Genomic DNA, 25,192 nt, shown 5'->3' on the forward strand with positions numbered 1-25,192 from the left:
TCAAGTGATCCTCCTGCCTCAGCCTCCTGAGTAGCTGGGACTACAAGTGCACACCACCACACCCAGTGGGCCAGTCGAGATGCAGTCTTGCTATGTTGCTCAGGCTGGTCTCAAACCCCTGGCCTCAGCGATCTTCCTGCCTTGGCCTCCTAAAGGACTGAGATTATAGACCTGAGCCACTGTGCCCAGCCAGAGACACTGTTTTCAATCCAACCTCCTGAGACTGCTCAGAGGGGGGAAGGAACAGGATTCTGGGCTCAGGATCCCCTTCTCAAGCCCCCACCTGCCAGAGCTCTCCTGCTTACCTGCGAAGGGTCTGTGAGGACTTCCTTCGGACCTGGCCTGCGGCAAACACTGTTGGAAGTGATTGCACTGCCTGCCTCTGAGAGCCCTTTCTTCCCAACAGCGGGATCCCAAAGGAGTGTTCTGATCCTGTGTCTGAGCATGGTGTTCTGATATAAGCTGTGGTGATACCATCAAATAATTTATGCAAAATATTGCTTTTTTAGCCCCAAATGCTTTAGGTTCTATCTTACAAAAGTGGGCTGTGAACACTCAGACCCACTGCTGAGGGTACTGGGTCCTGCCAGACCAGACTACAAACAGGTATAAGGTGCTCCTATCTGCCGATCTGTTGCTACTGCCAGGAGGCCTGGGTAGTTGTCACTGGAGAGGACAACTTTGGTCTGCAGCCTTTATCGTTAAACTTCAGAGGGCTGGTTCCCAGGGTCTAGGCAGAGTCCTTAGTGGTGGGGAAATGAGGGGACCCCGTATGCTCGCAAAAGAACCGCTCAAGCTCTTCACACTGGACAACCACAACTCGCAGCCCCCGCTGGCCTTCTGGCCTCACTGAGAGGCACAGTGAGGGAAATACCCTTTCCTGGGACTTCTTTGTCCCGCCCAGGCTGTCCCATTGGGTTATTTTAACTAGATTTTCCTTGGGCAAACCGTGGGGTTTGTTGCCAGGGCTCTAGAGCCAGGCTCCAGCCTCGGAAACCTGCAGCCGCCCTGCCTTTCCTGTCCACCAGGTGGCGCAAGGACCTCAGGGCTGTCACTCCCGCTGGCCGCTCTCTGGCCTCCACAGTGACAGGACTCCTGGGAGCTCTCCACCCAGACAGTCCATTAAGTGCCACAGCTGACCCAACTGTAGCTGGAGCAGAAGGGGTGATGGCAGCAGGACGGACATTGCAATTTCTTCCTGCTTACGGCTGTCCCCAGGTCTCTGGGTTGTCGCAGTGGCTGTTTTTCTTCCAGGGTCACAGATGCTGTGGTTACCATGGAGAACAAGGCCTGGGAGGAGTAGGAGCAGCATCCCCGCTTGTCCCTCCAGCTCACACGGTGCACTAATTGTAGGGACACTGCTGGGTGCTGGAGGCAGGGTCAGCTGTCCACCAGAGGGTGAGGGCTATTGGTCCATCAGAGGGAAAGGCCGGTGGTGACAAGCCAGCGCTTGTCCCCGCAGCCCTGCCCAGCCGTCGCGTCTGGGGTTCCTGAAGAGGGGCCCTCAGAAGATCTTGAAGCCCTTCAGGAGAGTCAAGGTAGGTGCCTTGCGCTTGCTCTGGGCCCGGGATGACTTCACCGTGACCAGCTTAGCCTGGGCTATGGTGGGCATCTCCTTCAGGCTGACCGTGGAGAGGGTGTTGAAGGTGCAGCTGGCCAGCCCGTGCCGGGCGGTGAGCGGGGCCTGGTGGGGCAGGGCCCTCTCCTCAGAGATGTAGAGGGGTCGGGCCAGGGGGCTCCTCTCCAGCTCCCGCCGCGCCTCTCGCACCGCCTCATGGAAGACGTGCTGTACGTGCTCAAAGTCCAGGCAGGCAGAGACCTCGAAAAACAGGCACCCAAATCTGCCCGCCAACGCCGCACCCTCTGCCTTGGTGACTTGCCTGGTGAGGAAGCAGGGCGGGGCAGGGAGTTAGGCGCACGCTGTTCCAAGTTAGGCAGATCAGCTTCTACACCCAGCCCCCACATACTAGCTGGGTGGTCTGGGGTCATCTCCGTCTCTGAGTCTCAGTCTTCTCATCAGTACAATGGGATGATGACATCTGCCTCTCAGGGTTGTTAAGATTAAGACAATTTGTGTCGAGTGCTTAGCACTGTACCTGACACAGAGTCAGGGCTTAATAAATGGTGGCTGATGTCACCAAAGCCAGGATTTAGGGATGAGATGAGAGAAGCTGCTCCCCCATGTGAGACACTAAGAAGGCCATTCCCAGCCCCGCCTCTCCTCTACCCCAGCATGGGTCCCTGGGGCAGGAAATGGGCCACCCACAGCCCTGGCTTGTGGGATCAGCTCTGGAGAGAAGCAGTTGCTTGGACTGAAGGGTGTTAGACCACAGAGGTGACTCTGGAAGCCTGTGGTTGGCAGAGCTCTCAGGGCTCGTGGGGAGTTGTGTCTGCCTGCCCAGGGGGTGACAACATGTCATGGTGAGGAGGGGGAAAAGGAGGGGGCAGAACACCTATGCCAGCTTGGTCCTATACCACCTCCTGTGATGGCAGGATAGACGGTTTGAAACTGAGAAGGTTCTAGTAGCGTCTGACCTGAGAGCCATGGGGATTGAGGTGGGAGGGAAGAGAAGAATGGCTCTCCAGTAGGTCAGCTGTGCAGAAGGGGGGAGAGACAGGGTCCCTGAGGTCTTGGGGCCAAGGTTCCACTGGCTGAATCCTCCTGACCTACTGCCAAGCTGCCCCACCCACCATTTCTGGGGATGACGGCACAGCCCATGAGATGAGAGGAGACACCAGGGTGGGCAGCGGTGGGAAAAGGTTTCTGAGTCAAGGTCAGTGTGGCAGGAGCAGGGGGCTGGGAGGCGCTGGCTGCCCAGGGTACTGCTCCAAGGAGGGGAATGGGTATCAGAGGGAGAGGGTGACTGGGACAAGAAGAGCCAGGGGCCAGCATCTAAGCCACTCCCCACCCAGGGCTGCCGTCCTGTCCTTAAGCTCACTGCTTCCCGAGGAGCCCCTTTTGAAAGAATGCTTGGTATTATTTGCTTTTATGATGAGTTTGAATCTGCAACTTTGTCATTATGGGGCTTGAATAATGAATTTTCAGAAAGAAGAACCCTGGGCATGCATGTATGTGTGTGAGTTGGTGACACAGGCACATAACACTGTCCTTTTTCTTATTTTGTTGCATTCTAGTGAGCTGTTTTTTGTTTTGTTTTGTTTTTTGAGACGGGGTCTCGCTGTGTCACTTAGGCTAGAGTGCAGTGGTGTCATCATAGCTCACTGCAACCTCAAACTTCTGGGCTCAAGTGATCCTCCTGGCTTAGCCTCCTGAGTACCTAGGACTACACGTGCACCAGCACACCCAGCTAATTTTCTTATTTTTTGTAGAGACACAGTCTCCTTATTTTGCTCAGGCTGGTCTCAAACTTCTAATGAGAGTTTCATCAGTGGTCTGGGAAACATAGCCCTAACCCACATTTTATCCTTTTAGCTGCAAGACAGTCATGGGAAACAATGACCAATGCTCAGCTAAAAGTTAGATTTACTGCACTTACTGAATCGTAATCTACTAACCTTGGGACTTGAACAAAGAATGAAAGGGGGATAAGTTGTCGTAACTTGTTCTTAGGGAACTGATGCTACTTCATTTCAGCCATGTATTCTTTGTCATTTGCTCCCAAATCATTTTTAGACACCCCCTTTGACAAAGATTGGGGTCTAAACAGTGGTCTAGTGTTTTTCCCCATATTGAAAACTGGCCTGTTCACAATCCAGTCTTTTTTTTTTTTTTTTTGAAACAGGGTCTTGCTCTGTCACCCAGGCTAGAGTGCAGTGGTGTCATCATAGCTCACTGCAACCTCAAACTTCCACAATCCAGTCTTCTGACCCCTTTTCTAGGGCACGTTATTCCTGAAAGACTACTTTTCGTGGCTTTACAAACACATGACTTTCCTCATTCCCCGAGATGTGATTTGTCCGGGTTTGAGGGCTTGACTGCCTGGGAAGGCCCCTTCCTGTGGTCCCCGTTCATGAGCCCACACCTCACTTTTCTCACTGCCCCTCTGACCCTTCTAAACAAACACCAGTCAACGCATCTTTGGGGCCTCGGGGAGCAGGACTGACCAGCCAGGGTGCAAAGCTGGTGGAAGTTGCCGTACGTCGCAGGCAGACCGGCCACACAGGACAAATGTCAGTGCTGGAGAAATCCAGTAGGATCACTCATCAAGTACAGGCAACACAGCCTCAGTGCCTCGGGGCCAGGCAGGCAACTCCAGTGTGTGGAGAGGGTGGAGGTAAGCCATGGGGCCTGGGGAGGCCTGCGGTCAGCTGGAGAGAGCATGCCCCACCTCAAAGCATTCCAATTCCAGGTCTTTTAAAACACGGTCCCGGCCAAGCAAAATATGGCTACAGCATTCTGTGGTGATGTGCCCTCTGGCCCAGTCTCTGACCTCTGATTCAGGTCCAGCCCTTTCTAAGAGAACTTGCCCCCAGCATGGCCAACTGTGGGAGTGAGCGTGGGGTGGGGCTGAGCTTGGGCGAGGCCAGAGTGGGTTGGACCAGAGCAGCCACCTGACCCAGGAGCCAGTCAAACCGGAACTGGCACTGATTGTCCCTCAGCTGCTGGGAGTCGGATTGGACGGTCCTATAGACTCAGGCAAGGAAGGGTGAGCCTGAGAGAGACCACAGAGACCCAAGAGGGTGGCAGGAATGGCTTCTCCTCTGACTTTCAGGGTCCAGCCCCTGCGTGACCCGGATGACTGCCCTTCCTGTCCCTGGCTGACGGGAAGACCAATGCCCACTGGACCCTTACAACACAATCCTTCTTACCGAAATCTGAGGGGATTACTGTTCTTAGCAGCTGACTAATCCCTGAAGATGAGGCCCACGCTGGCCGCCTCACCTGTACTGGGCCATGTCCAGCTTGTTGCCCAGCAGCAGGGCGGGGTAGCTGCGCTGCGTCTCCCTCGCGTGCACGGCGAGCAGCTCCAGGTAGCTGCTGCTGCCCTCGAAGCTCTGGCGGCTGTCGACGCTGTACACCACCAGAAAGGCGTGGGCCCAGTTCAGGTAGCGCTCACAGTTCCTGGGGGTGTCCTGGGGTGAAGGAGAGAAGCCCCCTCAGGGGCCGAGGGGGTCAGGGTAAAGGCCCTCACCTGAGCTGCCCCGTCCCACCTCCCCACTCCCCGAGTCTTTGTACATTGTTCCCCATCAGAGCCCTTTTTCAAAGGGGCACTTGAGTGTGGCTTTGGCTGGGCGTGAAAGGAGACATTGTCTCGTGGAGCTCCCTCCCACCACCCAGCCAGAGGCTTGGAGACCTCGGCCCCTTGGGCACAGAGCCGAAGACTCTGGCATGGCCCCTACAGAGACCTGGCTGTCCCTGGGCACCACTGGTTTCAGGTCAGGTTCGTGCTGCTCCTTTGGCTTCTGAGAATAACTGGCATCTGGCCTTGGCAGGGGCGGCAAGGACATGGGGGCAGATGTGTGTGTTGGGGGTGGCTTGGGCGAGGGGCTCACACCAGAAGCGTCTGCGTGAGCAGGTGTGCACCTGTCTCCATGTGTGCATGAGCAGAACACCCCGTTGCACGGATCTCAGAGCTGATGCCAGCAGCCCTCCGGCCTCTCAGCCTGCTTCATCTTTCTCATTTGGCAAATGAAGGATTCAGGCCCAGAAAGGTGAGCGCCTCGTTCAGTTTCCCGCAGCAAAATGTAATTTAAAAGGATCCAAATTCCCATGTGAGGCCCCCCACTCTGGGCCAGGACTTCTTAGGAGGCTACACTGATTCTCAGCTCTCCATGGGCAAATGGGGGTAACGTTACCAGGTCTGCAGTGTCCATGACTCTCAGGTGGACAGGCTGGTGGTCCACAGTCTCCTCGGAGCTGTAGGTGTCCTCTGCAACACAGACGGTCAGCAGGTCAGACGCAGTGAACTGGGTCTAAGTTTGAGCTTCCCTTGTATGGCCTCAGGGGGCCCTCGGGAGCTGCTCTGGGTCCCAGGCCGAGCTGGGACGGCTGTAAAGTCCTTGGTTCCCACTCACATGGAAGATGTGGGCAGAACCTCCTACCAAGGAGATGCTACTCTGCCTGCCGGGCTCAGAGGATTAGCGGCCACTCACAGAACATGCCTCGGGGACAGGACTGTGTCTGGGCCCATACACAAAGCTGGCAGGATGGAGTGTGTGGCCCACGGGCCCAGTTAGCAGCACAGGCTCAGGAGCTGCACTGCCAGCCCCTCCGTCCCCAAACCCCAACCTTCTCCACCCTCTTCCCCCGCTACCACAGTACCTGGCCTGCAGGAGGCCCCCAGTGACAACCCTCCTGTCCCCAGTGGGAGAAGAGATAAGGCGAGACAGAAGCACACAACACAATGGAGGCAGCATTCTAAGAAGGTTTTACAAGTAATCTTTGTCAACATGACAGCAGAGGAGTCTAGTGTAGTCAAAAGTTTTAAGTTGGGGCCGGGCAGGGGTGGTTCATGCCTGTAATCCCAGCACTTTGGGAGGCAGAGGTGGGAGGATTGCTTGGGGCCAGGAGTTTGAGACCAGCTTTCCCAACATAACAAGACCCCATCTCTACAAAAAATTTAAAAATTAGTTAGGTGTTATGGTGCACGCCTGTGGTCTCAGCTACTCAGGAGACTGAGGCAGGAGGATGGCTTGAGCCCAGGAGATCGAGACTGCTGTCAGATGTGCTTGTACCACTGCTCTCCAGCCTGGGCAACAGAGAGCGTCTCTTAAAAAAAAAATAATCATGAAAAAGTTTTAAGTTGAAGATGTGGAATCAAATCCAACTTCAGCTGCTTTTTAGCTGCGTGACTTGGCTGAGTCACTTCAGCTCTCTGAGGCAATGTCCTCAGTTTAACATGGGAATACTATGGTAACACTGGCTAACCATTTCCAAGTCTTTACTCCGTGCCAGGTGTTGTGCTAAGTGCTTGTCCCTACATTAGCTCGTTTAATAGTCTTATCTCCCAGGGCTCTGTGTGTCAGGAGTGGATAGGCCCCCAGGACATGGGGCCTGGGCCACTAGAAGTGCCTGGGAAAGGGCAGTGGGGACCGTGGTGCTCCAAGTTAGCAGGGCAGGTTCACATTCACAGGTGATATTTTTTTGCTTACATTTTATTTTGAAAAAAATTTAGACTCACATAGAAGTTGCAAAATAGTACAGAGTTCCTATGTATTCTTCACCCAGCTTCCCCCAATGTTACCACCTTACCTAACCATAGCACAATGACCAAAACCAAGAAACTGACATTGGTACCATGGTACCATATAAGCTACCGACCTCATTTGAATTTCATGAATTGTCACTTATTTTTTTAGTTCTCATGACCTCAAACCTGAGAAAGCAGCAAGCGAGTGGCCACTCATGCAAAGAGGACCTCACAGACACACCGGCAATCATTCGCCCTACCCCCAATCTCTGCCTATGCCACTGGAGCACCTCATCTTTTCCTGGTGGTCCCCTGCCCCCAGTGACCTTAAAAACCACCCCTCTTGGCAGAACCGAGATGCTCTCTGCGTTCCTGGCAGCATCCACTGTGAGAAGGGCACCCTCCCAACCCTGGCTGAATTCACAGTCAAACACTTCTCTCTGAGGGCCACTGGCAGCCAAGCCAGGCCTGGACACACTCCAAGTCCACTAACATCCAGCATGAATCACAGACAGCTTCTTGTCCCCAGCCTGCTTTGGGAACATGGATAAATAGCTGCTCTTATGCAAAGACAAAAAAAATCTAATGGAAACTATGCCCGAAATATTTAACTATATTTGGTCCAAGAAGACCTACCCCCAGATGCCTACATCTCGTTCAGATTTGCCTTTATTTTCCTGCCAAAGCTGTCTGATGCATCCCTTTTAGGCATTCCCCCAATAGGCACAGTGTCCTGCCCAGCCCAGCAAAAGGTTCTAGCCCACCTTGATCTCCTGCTGCCCTTACAGCACGACAGCCTTTTGAGGTTGCTGTTAGCTCCAGTGTAGCGAGAGGACAAGATGAGACCCTGAGAAGGAGGGAACTCGCCCAAGGCCACACAGCATCCTATCAGCAGAAGCAACTTGAATTCGGGTCTTCCAGGCTGGGCTGCCTCCCCATTGGCACCCCCTCACCCCCTGAGCACAGTACAAGGGAAGACCAGCTGGGGACGTGGAACGTGGTGGGGCAAGCTGGAAGAAGCCTCAGAGGCCATCTAGTCCAGCTTCCCCTTTACAGATGGGGTGACTGGCCTCAGAGGCTGGGGCGGGGTCGGGGGGGGCTCCTTTCCCAGTCACAGTGATGTCCAGTCTTTCCGTCACCAAGTCCCTGCCTCCGGGTACTCTGGTGGGCTTCACAACTCCCAGTGCTAATTAGCATTCTGTGGACTTCCATGCCGAGGGAAGAGTTGTTTCCCAAAGTGTCTTTCTCTTGAGCTCTGGTCAGAGCGTGTGCAGGGTAATGCCACAGCAATGGTGTTCGTGTCTTACCAGAGCAGAATGAGGGCAAGAGAGGTGAGAGCTGACATTATCCACTGGCCAAGCCAGGTGAGATGCCCCAGCCCTTCTGTGAGAGGGGAACATTCTCCTGGAGACCCCAGCTCCTCCTGGGGGGCTCAGCATGGGCAAAGCCCTTCCACAGGCGCTGAATGGGGAATTGAGGATCCGAGGGCCCAGTGCCACTCAGACCTCTCACTAGCATAAGGCCCTCTCTACGCTACAGCACGAGGCTGCCGTAGTAAAGAGATGAGTTGTCTCGTCTTCCTTTGTACCTGGGGGTCTCCATGATCTTAGTCAAATCACCGAGCCCTCTCTGCCTCAGTTTCTCCACCTATAAAATGGGGATAATAATAGGAGCTCTTCCTTAAAGGTAATCCTAAAACCAAAAGTCCTAAAACCACAGTTAAAAGCATCTATGTTGTGCCTAGTACTGTGCTACATGCTGGAAATGGGAGTGAATCTCCACCATCAAGAGGCTCCCAGAATGAGCTCAAGCTCTTAGAAGACCTTGGAGAGGGTGGAGAGGTGTTTTGCCAACGTCTGCCTGATGGCTAACCTTCCCCTTGAACGTTCAGCCCTCTCTCCACAGGAGGAAAAGCTCTGGTCCCACAGTCTCTGCTGTTGCTGGAACCAGCACTGGGACAGTGGCCGGAATGTTTAGGCCCTTCCCAGCAGAACCTCTGAGGAGTGGCACTGCCCCCTAGAACACGTCTGAGAGGAGAGCGTCTGTCGCCTCTGTAGCTTGTGGGCGCTCAGTGTGGGCTGAGACCAGGACCGAGGGCACTAACCACAGCAGGGCTGCCCCTCACCCAGACAGCCTGACTCCTCATTCCACTACCAGGTCCAAACTCCAAAATTACTCAACCAGGAAGCTCAAACCGCCACTGTAACAGGCTCATCCGGTGGGACCCCATGTAAGGGTATGGACTGGGGGCAGGGAGTAAGAGAGGCTGGAGGCGAACTGCCAGAAAAAATACAGGATGCTGAGTGAGACTTGAATTTCAGATAAAATGGAATCATTTTTAGTATAAGCATGACCCATGCAGAATTTGAACTGGGCAGAATGTATCTTTTGAGGTGTGTCGTTGGGATCCCTCCCACCTGCCCATGTGCCTTTCCTGGCTGTGCTGCAGCCACCTCACCTCCGTCCGCAACTCCTCTGTCCCATCTCTGATTCCCTGGTCTGGCCTCCCCGGCACCTCCCTGGCGGCACGCCCCATTGCAGCCTGTGTCCCCCTCTCTCAGGAGTTGACCTCTGCTAACCAAAGGGGCTCCCCTCAGACCTGCTGTGTGACCTCGGCCCAGAGGCCTCAGCTCCGTGGGCCTTTTTCCTCCACTGTAGCACCAAGGTACAGGGCTTTGAGGAACAAACCCCTTAGGGACTGTCAGTGCCTCTCCTGCCCTGTACCCCTGACTTAACCAAGGGAACCCCTCCACTTTCTCTGTTTGACATCCTGGGGTTCCGTTTAAGATTTGGATGAAGGGATTCTGCTACCTAAGGAAAAAAAATGTTTTTAACCATAAGACTAAATAGCCCCGAGGTCTCTTCCTGCTCCAACACTGGGATTCAGTACTCTGCCCAGGCCTGAACTAAGGGGCTGGTGGGCACCGCTGGGTTAAGGTGCTCTTTCTTCCAGGTACAGTAGCGGCATTCGATCAGGGGCCTGCTGCAGGTAGTGTGGTGGGTTTTTGATATGTGTCACAGAGCCCCGGTTTCTTCAGAGGGCTCTCAGGGGGCCCACGAATGCTTTATTCTATTTTTATGAGTGGAGAAAATAATCCTAGACTGCAATGTCCATTTTCAAAAGGCTAAGATCATCCACATACCCTGTTGTTCCCAGTGGACAGTTTACAGTAAACAAATGGTATAAATGTGAGCTTTAAGTTACATTTACACTAATAAAATCCTGCTTTTATTTTTTTTAGATATTAGGGTTCCATGTAAGAGGTTATTATAGGAAAAGGTCCTGCTACTAAAAATAATTTTCAAAAACACTGATCCAATTAATCAGATGCACAGGAAACCTTTTGAGGAAGAAGGAAAAGCAAATATGCACTGAGCATCTATTGCGGGTCAAGTACTGCACTGGATCTTTCATGTGTCATCTCTTTAATCCTCAGAGTAATTCTCTGAGATAGGTATTTTTATGCCCATTTTACAGATGAGGAAACTAGTTCAGAGAGGTTAGGTGACTGGCTCAGGGTTGCACAGCCAGTAAGTGGCAGAGCCAGGATTCAAACTCAGCACTGTGACAACAAACATCCCTTTTTCCAAATACCAGGATGCAGCTATAAAACAAGACTAGTTGTCTCATGTGGTTCAAAAATTGGTTCAGAAACCAGCACCACAAAAGAATTTCTCAAATGTCTTGTCCAGCTTTTCTGAAAAAGAACACTGAGTAATCGTCTTGAAGAATGACACCTATTGGATGTGGATATCCTGTTATATTTGCTTTTTTTATTTTATTTTTTTTTAAATCTCATCACGCCTCATATTTTAGGGCAAATCAGCCCCAGTTGCCTGGGTGGGCTGTGAAAGGGATATTTCTGACACTTAAAACATTTTCCCCCATGGGCTGAGTCATCCTGGTGGCTCCTTCCTTCTGCCCCTAGATGTGCAGTCCTGGCCAGGGCCCACCCACGGGGTAGGCCCCAGGGGAGTACTCCAGGTGGGGCACAGGCAGCAGGAGGAAGGAGTGGTTTCTTACCCAGATTGGGGTCATATTCGCTGATGAACCTCTTGGTCAGAAACTTCACGGTCAGGGCTGCAAGAAGCAGAAAGAGGTCAGCTCAGTCTCCCCGCTGTGTCTGGCTGCCAGCCCCTCTCATTTTAGGCAGGCCGCAGCTAACCTCCCTGATCCCTGGCTGACACCACGCTCAGCTCTCTCAGGGAATGTGGCCGGGGAACTAAAAGGTTGGTTTGAGAAGCTCAGAAGAAACCAGAAATATGAAAAGCTGAGTCCCTCTAGTTGCACCCTGAGATTTTTTTTTTAGTGCCAAGAAAAGCGATGAGAGACAAGCCTATGGGGTGTTTGTGAAGACCGAGTGCAGAGGTCAGGACCCCTGCAACCAGTTACCTCGGGGTCAGCCTGCTGAGACCCCAACTAAAGGGAGACGTAGCCCACTCTGGACAAGCCACAAAGATTCTGAAGTGCGGAGCATTTATTCCAGCTTTGGCTACAAGCCAAAGAGAGAGTAAGAGCAGAATTGATCGTGGGTGTGTGGTCCCTGGGAAGGGATTTCCAGGTGAGGTCCAGGTGAGACCTGAGTCCCCAGTAAACACACTCTAGTCCTGGTCCTCCACAGCTCAAGTCTTGGCCCTCTCCAGGGCCTCCACACTCATCATGGGTGTCACAGCAGAATGTAAAGCTCTGGAACGAAGTTCTCCCCAGTGGAACACGTTAACAAGATTCTGACTTGCTTCGGAGGTTAGCCACATAAAGGACCAGCCAACTATTAATATTATACTGGATTCTTAAAAAGTAATATGATATTGTTAAGAAAATCCTTAAAATTCTTTCCTAGGATTCCTAACAGTGTCATTTTGCAAACTAATACCCAGGGAATACATACTTCAAAATGTACATTCTTTCATTCATGTAGTCACTGGCTAAACTGCACTAGTGACAGAGCTACAGATAGCAATGCGATTTTCAAAGGGAAGAAGCAAATCTTTTCTGTAGGAAAACCAGATGTGGAGTCCTCTTTCTGAGTCAGGAGGGCTGGCTTCAGAATCAGAGAGTAGGGCCCCAGTGAGTCTCCAAGAACACGGTGGGGAAGGAAATTCACGGCTAACTGAGCAGGGGTGGCCATCACTAACAGCTATTAACTAGAAAACCAGCCAGTGGAGGAGCCGCTCTGCCCCAGCACCTTCATTTGTCTGGGACTGGGTGGCAGGGGAGAGGCAGATCCTTTGTCTCTGGTGACACCTCCATCCCCTTGGGCTCCAGCTGCCAGAGTTCAGTGTTGACAGAAGTTATCTCAATGGAAGCCCAAGATCTTGGTTCATCAAGAACAAGTCCCAGGCACCTGGGACCACAGCTCAATGTGTTTCCAGAAACTTAAGAGAGGGGTCTGGCCTGAAACAAACACATTTGATAAGAATGCACAGTTTGTCCCAGAATCCCAGGGAATTGGGGTGGGGAGTGGGGGAGTGGCCCTTCCCGGAGAAATTCAGTTAGCTAGTAACTTCTACCAACTTCCTTCAGTGGCGGCTGGCTGAGGTGTGTGGATGGGGAGGGGGGGTGGAAGGGACGCCTTCACTCAAGCCTAAATCAGGGAGTAGCAAGGCTGCCACTAAAGCTCAAAGAGGGCCCCCGGCTGGAGATCAGCGCCCAACAGTCCCTTTGGAGCCAGTCACCAAGACTGACTGCTGGCCCCAGGAAAGGAGGTGGGGGTGGGGGTCGGGGGGGCTGGTGGCAAGGGAGACCGGGAGAGGACTGGGAGACAGAGAGAAAGACAAAGGGGAGAGACAGAGGGAGGGGGACAGCAGGGGTCACAGACAGGGAGGACAGAGACACAGTGGGAAGACACAAAGGGAAGAGACAAGCAAGGAACAGAAGACAGATGAAAGAGATGGAGGAGCTGAGAACAAAGCTGAGAGAGAGAGAGAGAGGAGAGAGAGAGAGAGAGAGAGGGGGAGGGAGAACGTGGCAACAGAGAAACTGAGGCAAAGAACAAAATCACAGTGTTTCACCCAACCTACCTGCGTGAAGGAAGCCCCCCAAACCAATGGAAGAACCTGCCCCCTCGTCCACAGCGTTCCCTCCACCCACTCCGTGTCTCGGGTCCCCCCCCCACACCCCTGCCCTCGCGCCACTCACCAGACTTGCCGGCCCCGCGGCGCCCCAGGATGGCCAGGTTGACCTCGAGGGGCGCGCTCTGCTGCCCGCTCCCCGCGCGGGGTTTTCCGAACACCGAGGACATGGCGACGCCGTGGAGAGCCACACGGGTCTTCGGCCGACGGGCCCCGAGCAGCGCGCCCTCCCGTCGGGGCCCTCGGGAGCGGGACGCGGCGGCCCTGGCACTCGCGGCCGGCCTCGCACCGAGCGCCTAGCGGCTGCGACTGGCGCGGAGGAGGGGCCGCTGCAGCCTGGCGGGCGGGGCCGCCCCGGACGCCACCAAACTCCTTGTAAGGGCTGCAGGAGCCCCCCACGGCCCGCTCATCCCGCTCCCTGCGCAGGGAGGGAGCTCCAGCCGGCCGCGCCCCCCAGCGCCGTGCTCCGCCTCGAGGACCCGGGCGCCTCCATCCTCTGGAGCGCCCCCAGACCCGCCTGGGAAGACACAGAGAGGGAATCTTGGGCGTAGAGGGGTAGAAGGGAAGATGTTTCCAGACTTTCCTTCTACTCATTCTTTTTCCACCAGCAAGAAAATCCACCCCTCCCTTTGTTCTATCAAGCCGGGCCTCCCCTGCCTCCTCCAGGAAGCCTCCGGGGTTCAACTCCATGACTCCTCCTTTCTTTAGGTCACAGCCAGCTCAGCCTAAGCGCTCTATTTCCCCAATCACATTGTCCTGTCCTTTGGTGTGGTGACTCTAGAGATAGCACTGCAGTACCCAGGCTCCTGGGAAGGGGGCGTGAGAACCCCTTACTGAGAGTTCATGGCCGATATAGGTTCAGCTTCAAGAAACCTAATCCACCCTGGATTACTGTTTCTCGTCGATGAGAGCTAATGAGTTGCATGTGTTTGTGGCCTGTTGCGTAAATGGGGTATTTGTTCTAAAACCTGGCACCCCCTCTTGCCCACAGCAATTCTGGGATTGGTGGTGGGCCTCGCAGGGGTCACCTGGTCATTCCCCTTGGGACTCAGGGTAAATGTGGAGACAGGGCAAAGGGCCCACACTGCGAACCTGGACACTTAGGATCTAGTGCTAGCTCCTTCCTTTGGGTGATCTTGGGCAAGTCACCTCATTTCTTTGGGCATTGGTGTCCCCCTCTATAAATACTAAGGGAAGGAGAAAATAAATCCAAATCTCGTTGATGTGACTCAGGCCTAATTGAGAATGATGGAATCAGCCCTGAGTACATTTTAGGACCCTATGAAGCTTCTCTTCTGGAATACACTCAAGCTAGAGTGGGGAAGGGAATGGGGGCCTCAGAGACCTCTCTTTGCAGCGCTTCTCATTCCTCTCCCCCCAGAGGGTTAGCTCTTCTACCCACCCACCCACAAGAGAAACCATGGAAGCCCAGGCAGGGTTCCCGGCAGAGCTGGAAGGCAATAGCTTCTCTTCCACCAAGAAGGAAAATTATTTTCCTGGATAGGACATGAATATTGACTCAGCCTAATTGTGTTTCAGGGAGATCATGGTAAACCAGCTGTTATAAAGACTCTAAGGTATGGGGAGGAATTTGTTTAGATTACACCCTCAGGCCAGAATTGCTCCACAGCTAATGACCAACAGTTTTCCTTTGAGTTGTAGGAGGTGAGAAAGTGGGAGCCAAGTTCCAGCCACAACCCTGGGCTGGCCCCAGTCCTGTGAAGACAGACTGGTTGTGGATGGGGCCCCTGAGGACAGAACTAGTCTCACTGGAGGACTGCTGGAGGGAAGGCAAGCTGTGGACCCGCATAGGTCCTATCCCATATAAACTTGAGCTCTGCTACTTTCCAGCTTATGTGATGCTGGGGAAGTTATTTGACCTCTATCTGTTCTCAGTTTCCTCATCTTTAAAACTTGGACCAACCAGGAGCTGCAAGGAGGCAGATTCTGGCTGTGTGAAGGTGAACTCCCTAACCATCTGAGCTGTCCGTAGTTAGAAGGGGACTGTCTTTGGAGGAAGTGAGCTCCCTGACGTTGGCAGCAACCAAGGGGGTGACCACTTCAAGGAGGTGTTACAGAGGAGACACCATCATGACTTGCACGATGCAATGAGATGACCCTTAATTTCCTTCTAGTTCTATTAATAGTTTAAAGATTAGTAGCCAGCTGGCTACTCAGGCCCTCAGCTGTGACAACTCAGTGCTCAAAGTCTGCCCCTCCTCTAAGTCTTGGCAGGAAAACAGTGCCCACCTCATGGCTGCAATTGTCCCTTCCCCCATCCTCAGTCTCCTCACCGGTGGGCTGCTTATCCAGCACCCAGAAGTTCCCACTGTGGACTGGAAAGGCCTTGGGGATCAGTCACACTTACTGTCAGACCATGGAATAAGCTACTTTGCCCTTTTGGGCCTCAGTTCCTCATTTTTAAAATAGGAATTATACACACACACTCACACACACATATATATATATAATTTTTTTTTTTTTTTTTTTTTGGAGAGAGAGTCTTACTCTGTCACCCTGGGGAGAGTACAGTAGCATCATCTTAGCTCACTGCAACCTCAAACTCCTGGGCTCAAGCAATCCTCCTCCCTCAGCTTCCCAAGTAGCTGGGACTATAGGCACATACCTCGACACCTGGCTAATTTTTCTGTTCATAGTAGAGATGGGGTCTCACTCTTGCTCAGGCTGGTCTCAAACTCCTGAGCTCAAGCAATCCTCCCACCTCAGCCTCCCAGAGTACTAGGATTACAGGTGTGAGCCACTGCACCTAGCCTAAAATAGGAATACCATTAAGGATTACATGACATAGCATGGAAGTGTCCTACCCAGAGCTTGGCCCATGGCACCATAAAAGCAAATGATAGTTTCCTCCACTCCCCCTGGATATGAAGAACACACATTTCTTATCCACCTACCAAGAAGTCACAACTGTTTAGTGACTAGAAGTTTGGACACTTCAGGTCAAGAGAGAGGTTATTCTGCTAGGGCAAGTAGCTCAACTCTCCTTACCTCACCCTCCATGAAGGTTTTCTCATAGGAGGCCCTCAGGCACCCAAAATGCAGAGGATGTGGCACTGAGCTCAGCAGTGGGCATGCAGCAGGTGCTCACTAGATATCTCTGGAGTGAATGAGTGCAGCATGTACAGGTCTAGACATGTAGGGCCTGTGAGGTTTTCCCAATGGCAAGTCCTACCCTTGCCACCCACCTCCAGCAACCATTTCACACAAAGCTAAGCTTTTGGTATCCCTTTGTGGTGTTGCTGCCTTTTCTGGAGGCACAACATGATAACCACTTCTGTGGCTGTTCAAGAATAAATTCAGATGTCAAAGCTGAACAACCTAAGAAGTCAGATTCAAATTTCACTTTGTAGATGAAGAAATGAGGCCTAAAGAAGTTGGTAGCTTTTGCAGATCAGTAGTAGTACCAGCATCAGAGCCCAGGCAGGAACCCTGACTCCCATCTCCAGTGCTCTTCCTTCTCCAAGTCCAGGCAGTACAAGCCACTCAGTACCCTATGTGCAGAAACACCACCATAGGTGGCAGGGGTGAGGGCTCCCCCACCAGACTGTGGGGGTGGGGGTGCCTCCCAGGGCAAGGGTTATGTCTCCTCCATCAGACTGGAGGCTCTTGTGGGACAGGGCTGTGTCTTCTCCATCAGACTGGGGATTGCAGTCTGATGGAGAAGACATAGGTTAGGGTCCAGGAATCCACTTAACAGACCCCTACTGTGTACCAATCATGGTGGATACAGGGTTGAATTAAGGCTGGGTCTGTGCTCTAGAAAGGCTCAGGGTCTGACACAGACTCCTTTCCTTGCCCCCACCCCCAACCTTGCACAGTGTGGGGGATGCAAAGTGGAGAGGGAGATTGGTGCAGGGTCGAGCAGGGCCTGGGAACTCTGTGGGCTGCCCACAGCCAGGATAGTTCCTTGTCCTTTTCAAATCCCAGAGGGACACTCAGTGTCTGGGAGGAGGAAACTCTTCCCAGCTGCAGACAACACCCCACTGGGGCCTTGGAGGCAGGGCCAAAGAGCTGATCCTTAGTCCAGCCTCAGAAACCTGACCCCCACCTTGGGTGACCCTCTCCCCACTGCCTGGCTGCTGATGGTGGAAACTGGGTGTGTGTATGAGCCCCAACCCACTCAAGCCAGGGCTGGAGTTGGGGGAAAATAGAGCTGAGAGCAAACTTCAGCCTGCTCTGCTGAAGGGTTTGCATACCCTCCCCTTCCTGCCCTCAGGAGAGGGCCAGGCGATGGTTCCATCTGGTTGTGTCTGCCAGTTACTGGGTGTCTGGAACAGGCCATTTCATAGAAAACTGTAGCCCCAGGATTGTGCAGCAGCCCTGGCCCCCTAGGGGTCAGTCCCTCCCTGGTCCTGCCCATTATTTGAGCCCAGCAGAAGGCAGCGTTTCTCTGCTCTGAGGCAAGGCTAGTGCAGATGAAAGGAGGCAGCAGGGCTGGAGTCAGCAGGGTTCAGTCCACCCCACATCCTCGTTCATAACCAAGGAAAAGCCCAGCTCATCTGTAAGCTTTTCTTTCCTCATTTGTGAAATGGGAACAGTCAGACACCCTCTCTCTATATCACTAAGGCCACCAAAAAGGACAGCCAGGACCCAGCACTGAGAGCCCACTTGTCCCCAAGAGGGGGGCTGTCATGCCTGCTGCCTGGACATGCCTGGCCCTTTCAGCCAATGTCTGGCCTCAGGGAAGGAAAGGAGCTGGCAGAGGGCCTGGGATAGTATTCATGGGGTCCCCTGCCCACACTCTCCATTTCCTCCTCCTCTTCCTGTCTGGTCCCTGGGGCAGAGCGTCAGAGATATTTCTGGCTGCCTCCTCCAGGCCTCTGGCTTCCCAAGCTCACACAAGTGGTGCCCCACTTTGATGGAGTGAACTGGGTGGGAGTTCCCTAGCAGGGGAGCCACATTGGTGCTGGGTCTACAGATTTATACATGTGGGTCTATGCATATGTTTATCTTAAGGAGGAAAGAGATTCCTCCCTCTTTCCACCTCCTGCTTGGTCATTGTGGGCCAGTCATCCTCCCAAAGAAGGCCTGCAGGTGACAATGGGACAGATGAGTATCTTCTAAATGATGAATACCATCCTACACAGGTCTGGGCCTCAGTTTCCTCCATATACAATAAGGTGGGAGGAGAAGAAAGTCACTAAGCTCCCTTCCACTTGACATTTTGGGACCCAGAGTCTTAGCTGGCCACCCATGAAAGTTCTGTGCAGTGGGAAAAATGCCACAGGCTGGGCAGCAGGAGGCCAGGAGCTGTCTGCACCAAGCTACAAGACCCTGGGAAATTCCCTCTCCCTCTCTGCCCCAGCTCCTCCACTGTAAATGAAATGGTTGAACCAAGTCTGAGGTTCCTTCCAGCTGTGACATCCTGGTACAAGGGGACTGCCCAGCATTTGTAGCACAGAAAGGCAGCAGAACACATTGGTATGGGCACACATTCTAGAGTCAGACTGGCTGCATTCCAGTCCTAGGTCTACCATTCTCTGACCATGTGACTAAGCCTCTTGGTGCCTCAGTCTCCTTATCTATGAAATGAGGCTGTTAATAATATCTAGTTCATAGTGTTGCTATAAGTAACAAATGGATAATATCTATTAAATGGGGGAATCATAGCATGTACTCACAGGGTTGTTGCAAGGAGTTAATATAAAGTACTTACAACAGTGCCTGACACATAGTGCAACGTGTTAGCTATTACTATTTCAAGAAGCCCTTCTTCCCATCCACAAGCATATAATCCCCTCTGCAGCCCCACTTTCTTTTCCCAGAGCCACTTAGCAACGGAGAAGCCCGGCAAATAAGGAATAGACATCAGCTTCCCATTTCCATCCCAAGTCAGGTCCCACACGCAGGAGCTTACTGGATGCTCACCTACAAAGCGAGTGGCTACCCCTTCCATCTTAGAGAAGGAAACTCAGTCTCAAAAAGAGATTGGACTAGCTGAGAGTCAGGGGCAGAATCTCAGGCCAAATTAAGACCCTGGTCCTGGACTCCAGCCTGGCCCAATGTACTTGCTCCATCTCCGCCTCTCCCTCCAACCCGCATGTCCCACCGCTCTGAGCTGAAGGGATGGGCTGTGTATTAACCCGTCCGTTTCTTCCCAGCTGAATGACGTTGGACAAATCACCTAAACTCTCTCGGCCTTGTACTTCACAGATATTGTCCCGATACTGTGAAATAAGTGTTATTATTGGTCCCATTTCGAACATGAGGACACCAAGAGTCAGGGAGTTATGGGACATGCATGAGGGCGCACAACTGGTATGACGCGGGTTCAATGGTGTGTCTTTGTTAGCAGCCCTCACGTGCCCAGTATGCAGTCGGTGTTCGGTATATGGTCACTATTACTACTATTTCTCCTACGGAAATGAGTGACCACGCAGGTCTCCAGATGCCCTCCGGGCCCGCAGCCATTCAGCCTGCGAGCCACATCACATGAGCCATACTATCTTTAGCCAGGGAGATATTTATATCCCCCGGGGAAGTTTCTTCCGCTCTTGGAGAGCCCCAAAGTGCGCGGCCTCCGGCCCTCAGGCTCGCCATGCCGCGGGGCCCGGAGGAGCCGGTGCAAGTGTGGGTGGGTGGCCAGCTCTTCCAGGCCGACCAGGCCCTGCTGGTGGAGCACTGCGGCTTCTTCCGCGGCCTCTTCCGCTCCGGCATGAGGGAGGCGCGCGCGGCCGAGGTGCGCCTGGGCGTGCTGAGCGCGGGCGGCTTCCGCACCACGCTGCAGGTGCTGCGCGGAGAGCGGCCGGCGCTGGAGGCGGCCGACGAGCTGCTGCAGGCCGTGGAGTGCGCCGCCTTCCTGCAGGCGCCGGCGCTGGCGCGCTTCCTGGAGCACAGCCTCACGTCGGACAACTGCGCGTTGCTCTGCGACGCGGCCGCCGCCTTCGGCCTGCGAGACGTGCTCCACAGCGCCGCGCTCTTCATCCGCGACGGCGCGCGCGAGCTGGCGGCCGAGCTGGCGCTGCCCGAGGCCCGCGCCTACGTGGCGGCGCAGCGGCCCAGCACCTACGTGGCCGTGAGCACGCACGCGCCCGCGCCCGGCTTCCTGGAGGACGCGTCGCGCACGATGTGCTACCTGGACGAGGAGGAGGACGCGTGGCGCACGCTGGCCCCGCTGCCCCTGGAGGCCAGCACGCTGCTGGCAGGCGTGGCCACGCTGGGCAACAAGCTCTACATCGTGGGCGGCGTGCGTGGCCCCAACAAGGAGGTGGTGGAGCTGGGCTTCTGCTACGACCCCGACGGCGGCACGTGGCGCGAGTTCCCCAGCCCACACCAGCCGCGCTACGACACGGCGCTGGCCGGCTTCGACGGCCGCCTCTACGCCATCGGCGGCGAGTTCCAGAGGACGCCCATAAGCTCCGTGGAGTGCTACGACCCGGCCGCGGGCTGCTGGAGCTTCGTGGCCGACCTGCCGCAGCCGGCCGCCGGCGCGCCCTGCGCCCATGCGCGTGGCCGCCTCTTCGTGTGCCTGTGGCGGCCGGCCGACACCACAGCTGTGGTGGAGTATGTGGCGCGCGGCGACCTGTGGTTGCCGGTGGCCGAGCTGCGGCGTCCGCAGAGCTACGGCCACTGCATGGTGGCCCACCGCGACAGTCTCTACGTGGTGCGAAACGGACCTTCCGACGACTTCCTGCACTGTGCCATCGACTGCCTCAACCTCTCCACGGGCCAGTGGACGGCGCTGCCCGGCCAGTTCGTCAACAGCAAGGGAGCGCTCTTCACGGCCGTGGTGCGCGGCGACACCGTCTATACGGTCAACCGCATGTTCACACTGCTCTACGCCATCGAGGGCGGCACTTGGCGACTGCTTAGGGAGAAGGTCGGCTTCCCACGGCCTGGATCTTTGCAGACCTTCCTCCTCAGGCTGCCTTCTGGCGCTCCGGGGCCTGTGGCCTCACCGTTGCCAGAACTGTGACCCCTGGGCTGGCTTTAGGATGGGACACCCCGAGTCTTCCCTGAGCCAGGCTGAGTGTGTGAGGCCGGCTAGGAGCTTCTGGGAACTACTTTCTGTTGACACACCCAGGTTTGGCGCCTCCTGGTGGTGTAGCCATGTCCAAGAACCTCAGGGAGCAATGACCATGCCCGGGTCTGAGCCTTCAAATCACTTGGGCTCTGCTGAGAGCTGGTGGGTCACCATGTCAGTGAAAAGGATTGGGAGAGGGGGTGTTAGGATTTGAGTAATCCAGACTTGCATGTAATGGGTCAGTAATTGAGTGTGGCTAGGAGTGGGTTAAGTGATGTTAAACTGCCAATCAGTAGGCGAGAATTAGGTACTTACTGTGTGCCCAACACAGTGCTGGGCTTAATGAGAGCTTTAGTTGTCAGAACAGGGGTCCACAAAGCTTAGAGTCTAGCCCAGAAAAAAATCTTAACAGTTATAGGACAACAAAAAGGTTTATGCACACTTGTAAGTAAATCCACAAAGAGTTGAAGGCAACATGCAGAATTTAAAAAACCCACCCACAGTATGACAAAAGACAGTACTGAAGAAGTCAGGGCAAAGGGAAAATAGGAAAAATATATAACTCCAGGAAGGAGGAGAGTATACAGACTATATGGAAGAGACAGGCAGGGTACAGTTAGCTGCTGAAAGGGGAGGTTCAGACCGTGGGGACTGAGCTCAGAAGAGGAGGAGAGGTGGGGAAGACTAGGGCAGGTGGGAAGGGTCTCTGTGAGCCCAGCCTTGAGGGCCGAGCAGCTGTAGGTGGAGGCGTCTGGGGAGCCGGTGAGGCTGGGTGGACTTGTAGCAGATAACTGAGCTGAACCTGTGGGGGAGAGAAAGGATTCCCCACACCCTCTTTTGGGGACAGGGAGCCTCAGGGGAGCATCAATGCCCGTCTCCTTTTTGCCCCACCACAGGGGCAGTGGACTGTTAATCTGTATGACTTCAGGTCACTCAAGGCACCAGCCCAGTCCTGCCTCATCTTCCTCACTTGTATCCCCTCCTCCACATTCTATAGGTTCGCCCTCTTGTCCTAGTCTGTGCTCCTGCCATCCCCTGGGCCTGGAGTGCATTTCTCTTCCTATCTGTTGGCTCTATACCTACCTCCTTTTTGCAGGATTGGCTGATCGGGCTCTTCACTTTCCTGCCTCCTGGCTGTAACATCACTGTGTGTGCGCAGCCGTGCACATGTGCGGATGGTAAGGGCAGAGATCCCGTGCTGTTAACTGAGCTGGGGCACTGCCCCACCTGCAGAGAAAAATGATGATGTCTTAAGAGAACCCAGGCGAGAGAGGTCACTAGTTAGGGATCTGGTGCTGACCTCTGTTGTTAGATGAGGACTCTTGTCCCTCTAAAACACCCAGCTCTGGCTTCTGGGCTGATGCCTGCCCCAGCCCTCCAGTAGACTTCTCTGAGTGGTTCTGAATGGTCTCCAGGGCCTGAGGCCCATGGGAAATCCTGGCCTCATCAGAAGTGGAGAAGGCAGCGTCATCAGCATGGCACCTCTTGGGCAGGGAGGCTAGTGTCAGGGCTGCCCCTAGCTGCCCGTACTCCTAACCTATGTCCCAAGTCTGGAGAATGCTGCCTTCAGAAGCCTGGGACATTCCAGCCCTGGAGTAGCCTAGTATGATGAGTCACAGCAGTAAACCCTGACTTTTGCATCCTGTGAATGATGTGCAAAGTACTTTCCCCCTCCAGACCTACCTCGGGCTTCGGAGTTGGGTACCTTCACCCCGTGGCAGAGGAGATATGTGAAGTTCAGAAGCTGAGTGACTGGCCCAAAGCCACATGGCACGGCAGAGTCCCTCACTTGTGGTTCCATCAAACTATGATTTTTATTACGTGTCAAAGATTGACTTAACTTGGTAATAAGGGAACCATAGAAAGGCAAAGCTGGTTGAAAAGCATTTGAGAGACAGAGATTTGTATGTTTAGTTGGAAAAGACATTCTGAAATATGTTTGTTATGTTAAAGAGCAAGCTGGGTAATGTCTTATGGGGCAATAAAACCATAATTTCTGTGGTTCTCTAGTGGACAGAATTCCCTTGCATCTTTACATACATGCACATACACACTTGTGCATGCACCTGCAAGTTAGCGTGTGACTTCACAAAGCCTGGGGCCTAATCAATAGCAAATTGTAAAACAAAGGTACACTCCCCTTGAGAATTAGATAACTCTTTATTGTTCAGCCCTGTCCCAAAGTGACATTGAAAGGACATGCAGTCCTCCTTTTGCCTTACTTCCAAGTTACGGATATTTTTTCGTAACAGTGGAGCATTTTCCTCTTTGCTTCTGCCTCCTGTCCAACGCTGAAAGCCTGACACTTGCAGTGTGGAGATGTGTCTGCTGACGGGCTCTCGCAACCCACAGAACTTTGTGTTTGGCTGCATTTGGGGCTACTGTGATGGGGCCGCCTGGCTCCTGGTGTTTGGTGGTTCCACCTGAAGCCCTTTCTGAGATGATTTTTGTGCATGATAACAGTGTTCACAGAGAGCTTTCTCGCAGTTGACTTATTTGCACTTGAGGATTTTAAGTGGTAGACGGTTTGGCAATGCCCCTACTGCCCCTCTTAAAGGAAAACAAAACCAAAGAGTGCCTGATTGGAAGCAGCACAGCTAGGAAGGGGTGTATGCTTGTTTTCTGCTTGGCTGACCCGAGATGGACAGGGTGTTGCTGATAGTCTCCTTAACACTCCCCTCCCTTTTCCCCTTCTCTGCACCCCCACTTCTTTTGGGAGGTCATTTGCTCCCATGGACCTGGCCCTTGCTCCTCCCTCCTCTGTAGGAAAGTTAACTGTGCTGGGTTCTCTTGCCTCAGGATATAGCTGGGAGACTCGTGGCTCACTTCCCAAGGGTGTTGATGAGTGGTTTAGGCCCTGGGTGGGGCAGAGGGGGGTGTTTGCACTTTCACAGATGTCTCCCTCTCAGGAAGTGTGAGGGAGGCTTTCGTGACCCAGCCCACCTTCTCCCCTAGCCTAAGGGCCTCACTGTTAGGGCCCCTAGTCCACCCACAGCCAGTGTGTGTCTTCACTGCCCACTACCGTCGGCAGGGATGGTTACCATGCCTGGTTTGCAGTCGAGGGATCCAGCAGAATCTCAAAATGACTCACCCAAAGTCACATGGCCAGTTAAATGGAAGAGCAGGGTCTTGAACCCAGGACTTGGGATGCTCTCAGCCTCTCATAGCCTAGCACTTAAAACTTGTCCAGTGTGTGAAGGGGTTTGGGGGCACAAACCAGGTGCAGGTGTGGACATTTCAGACACAATTAGGGTTTACTAAGCTCAGAAGGCAGGATTTGAAATCTCTGTCCAGTCCAGAGACCACTCCAAGAAGTCTATCCTTCCAGAGAGAGATACCCAGCTTAAAACAGCAGAGAGCATTTCCCGGAACCTCGTGGCAGTCCTATAGCCCAACCGTTGGAGCTCTCTCCAGTCTTCCACACATTCTCCTTGACCTTGGCTGTGGATGCCCTGCACCCAGGCTTTCCTCCCCTGGGATTATCCTGTTTTGTTTATGTAGCCTGCCCGACAAGGCTGGAGAGATTAGTCCTTCCCACACTCCGCAGGGCCTGCTTCCTTGGGTGCCTCCCGTCAGTGTGTTCCCATGGCAGCCAGAGCCATCCTAATGAAACTCCAGTCAGTCGTGTTGCTGCTCCTCTCAGAACCCTTGGGTGGCTCCTCATCTACTCAAATGAAAGCCAAGGTCCTTCGGAATCTCCCACCCTGTTTCCGCCCTGACTTCATCTCCTGCCACTCTCCCTCTGGCCTCATTGCTCTTCCTCAGACACAACAGGTACTCTCCCAGCTCAGGGTCTGTGGACTGGGTCCTTCTGCCTGGCCTGCCGCCCTCACTTGGCCGCCTGGCTACTCCCCTGCCTCACACGGGTCTTTGCTCAGATGTCACCTTCATGCTGAGACTTTTCCTGACCTCCCTGCTTAAAATCTACCTCCCTTTACCTGTTTTATTTTCCTCCATAGCTTCAACATCATCTTCCATGCTACATTTTCACTGGTTCATTGTCTATTTCCTCCTACTAAAATTTGAGCTCCATGAGGACAGAGAT

General features: G+C 53.7%; 2 protein-coding genes across 2 annotated transcripts; one reads left to right on the forward strand and one right to left on the reverse strand.

Moving 5' to 3' along the window:
* Nucleotides 1-119: 119 nt before the first annotated feature.
* On the reverse strand, nucleotides 120-13,576 carry RASL12 (RAS like family 12). Its single transcript, XM_045540959.1, has 5 exons — nucleotides 13,231-13,576; nucleotides 11,116-11,172; nucleotides 5,758-5,831; nucleotides 4,844-5,034; nucleotides 120-1,880 (listed from the first exon to the last, which is right to left on the reverse strand). The coding sequence occupies exons 1-5, from the start codon at nucleotides 13,331-13,333 to the stop codon at nucleotides 1,505-1,507; spliced, it is 801 nt and encodes a 266-aa protein (XP_045396915.1). The 5' UTR covers nucleotides 13,334-13,576; the 3' UTR covers nucleotides 120-1,504.
* Nucleotides 13,577-19,722: 6,146 nt separating this feature from the next.
* KBTBD13 (kelch repeat and BTB domain containing 13) lies at nucleotides 19,723-23,420 on the forward strand. Its single transcript, XM_045540973.1, has one exon. It carries the CDS (start codon nucleotides 19,723-19,725, stop codon nucleotides 21,097-21,099), a length of 1,377 nt encoding a protein of 458 aa, XP_045396929.1. The 3' UTR covers nucleotides 21,100-23,420.
* The last annotated feature ends 1,772 nt before the right edge of the window (nucleotides 23,421-25,192 follow it).

This window comes from Lemur catta, chromosome 1, assembly GCF_020740605.2.
Source record: "Lemur catta isolate mLemCat1 chromosome 1, mLemCat1.pri, whole genome shotgun sequence".
Classification (NCBI taxonomy): Eukaryota; Metazoa; Chordata; class Mammalia; order Primates; family Lemuridae; genus Lemur; species Lemur catta.

Excerpts from the sequence above, each read along its gene's own strand:
- RASL12 (XM_045540959.1), bottom strand. The coding sequence starts at position 13,333 with ATGTCCTCGGTGTTCGGAAAACCCCGCGCGGGGAGCGGGCAGCAGAGC. Across the intron at positions 11,173-13,230 it reads CCGCGGGGCCGGCAAGTCTG|CCCTGACCGTGAAGTTTCTG; the intron begins GTGAGTGGCGCG and ends TGCTTCTTGCAG. Across the intron at positions 1,881-4,843 it reads CTGGACATGGCCCAGTACAG|GCAAGTCACCAAGGCAGAGG; the intron begins GTGAGGCGGCCA and ends CTTCCTCACCAG.
- KBTBD13 (XM_045540973.1), top strand. The coding sequence starts at position 19,723 with ATGCCGCGGGGCCCGGAGGAGCCGGTGCAAGTGTGGGTGGGTGGCCAG.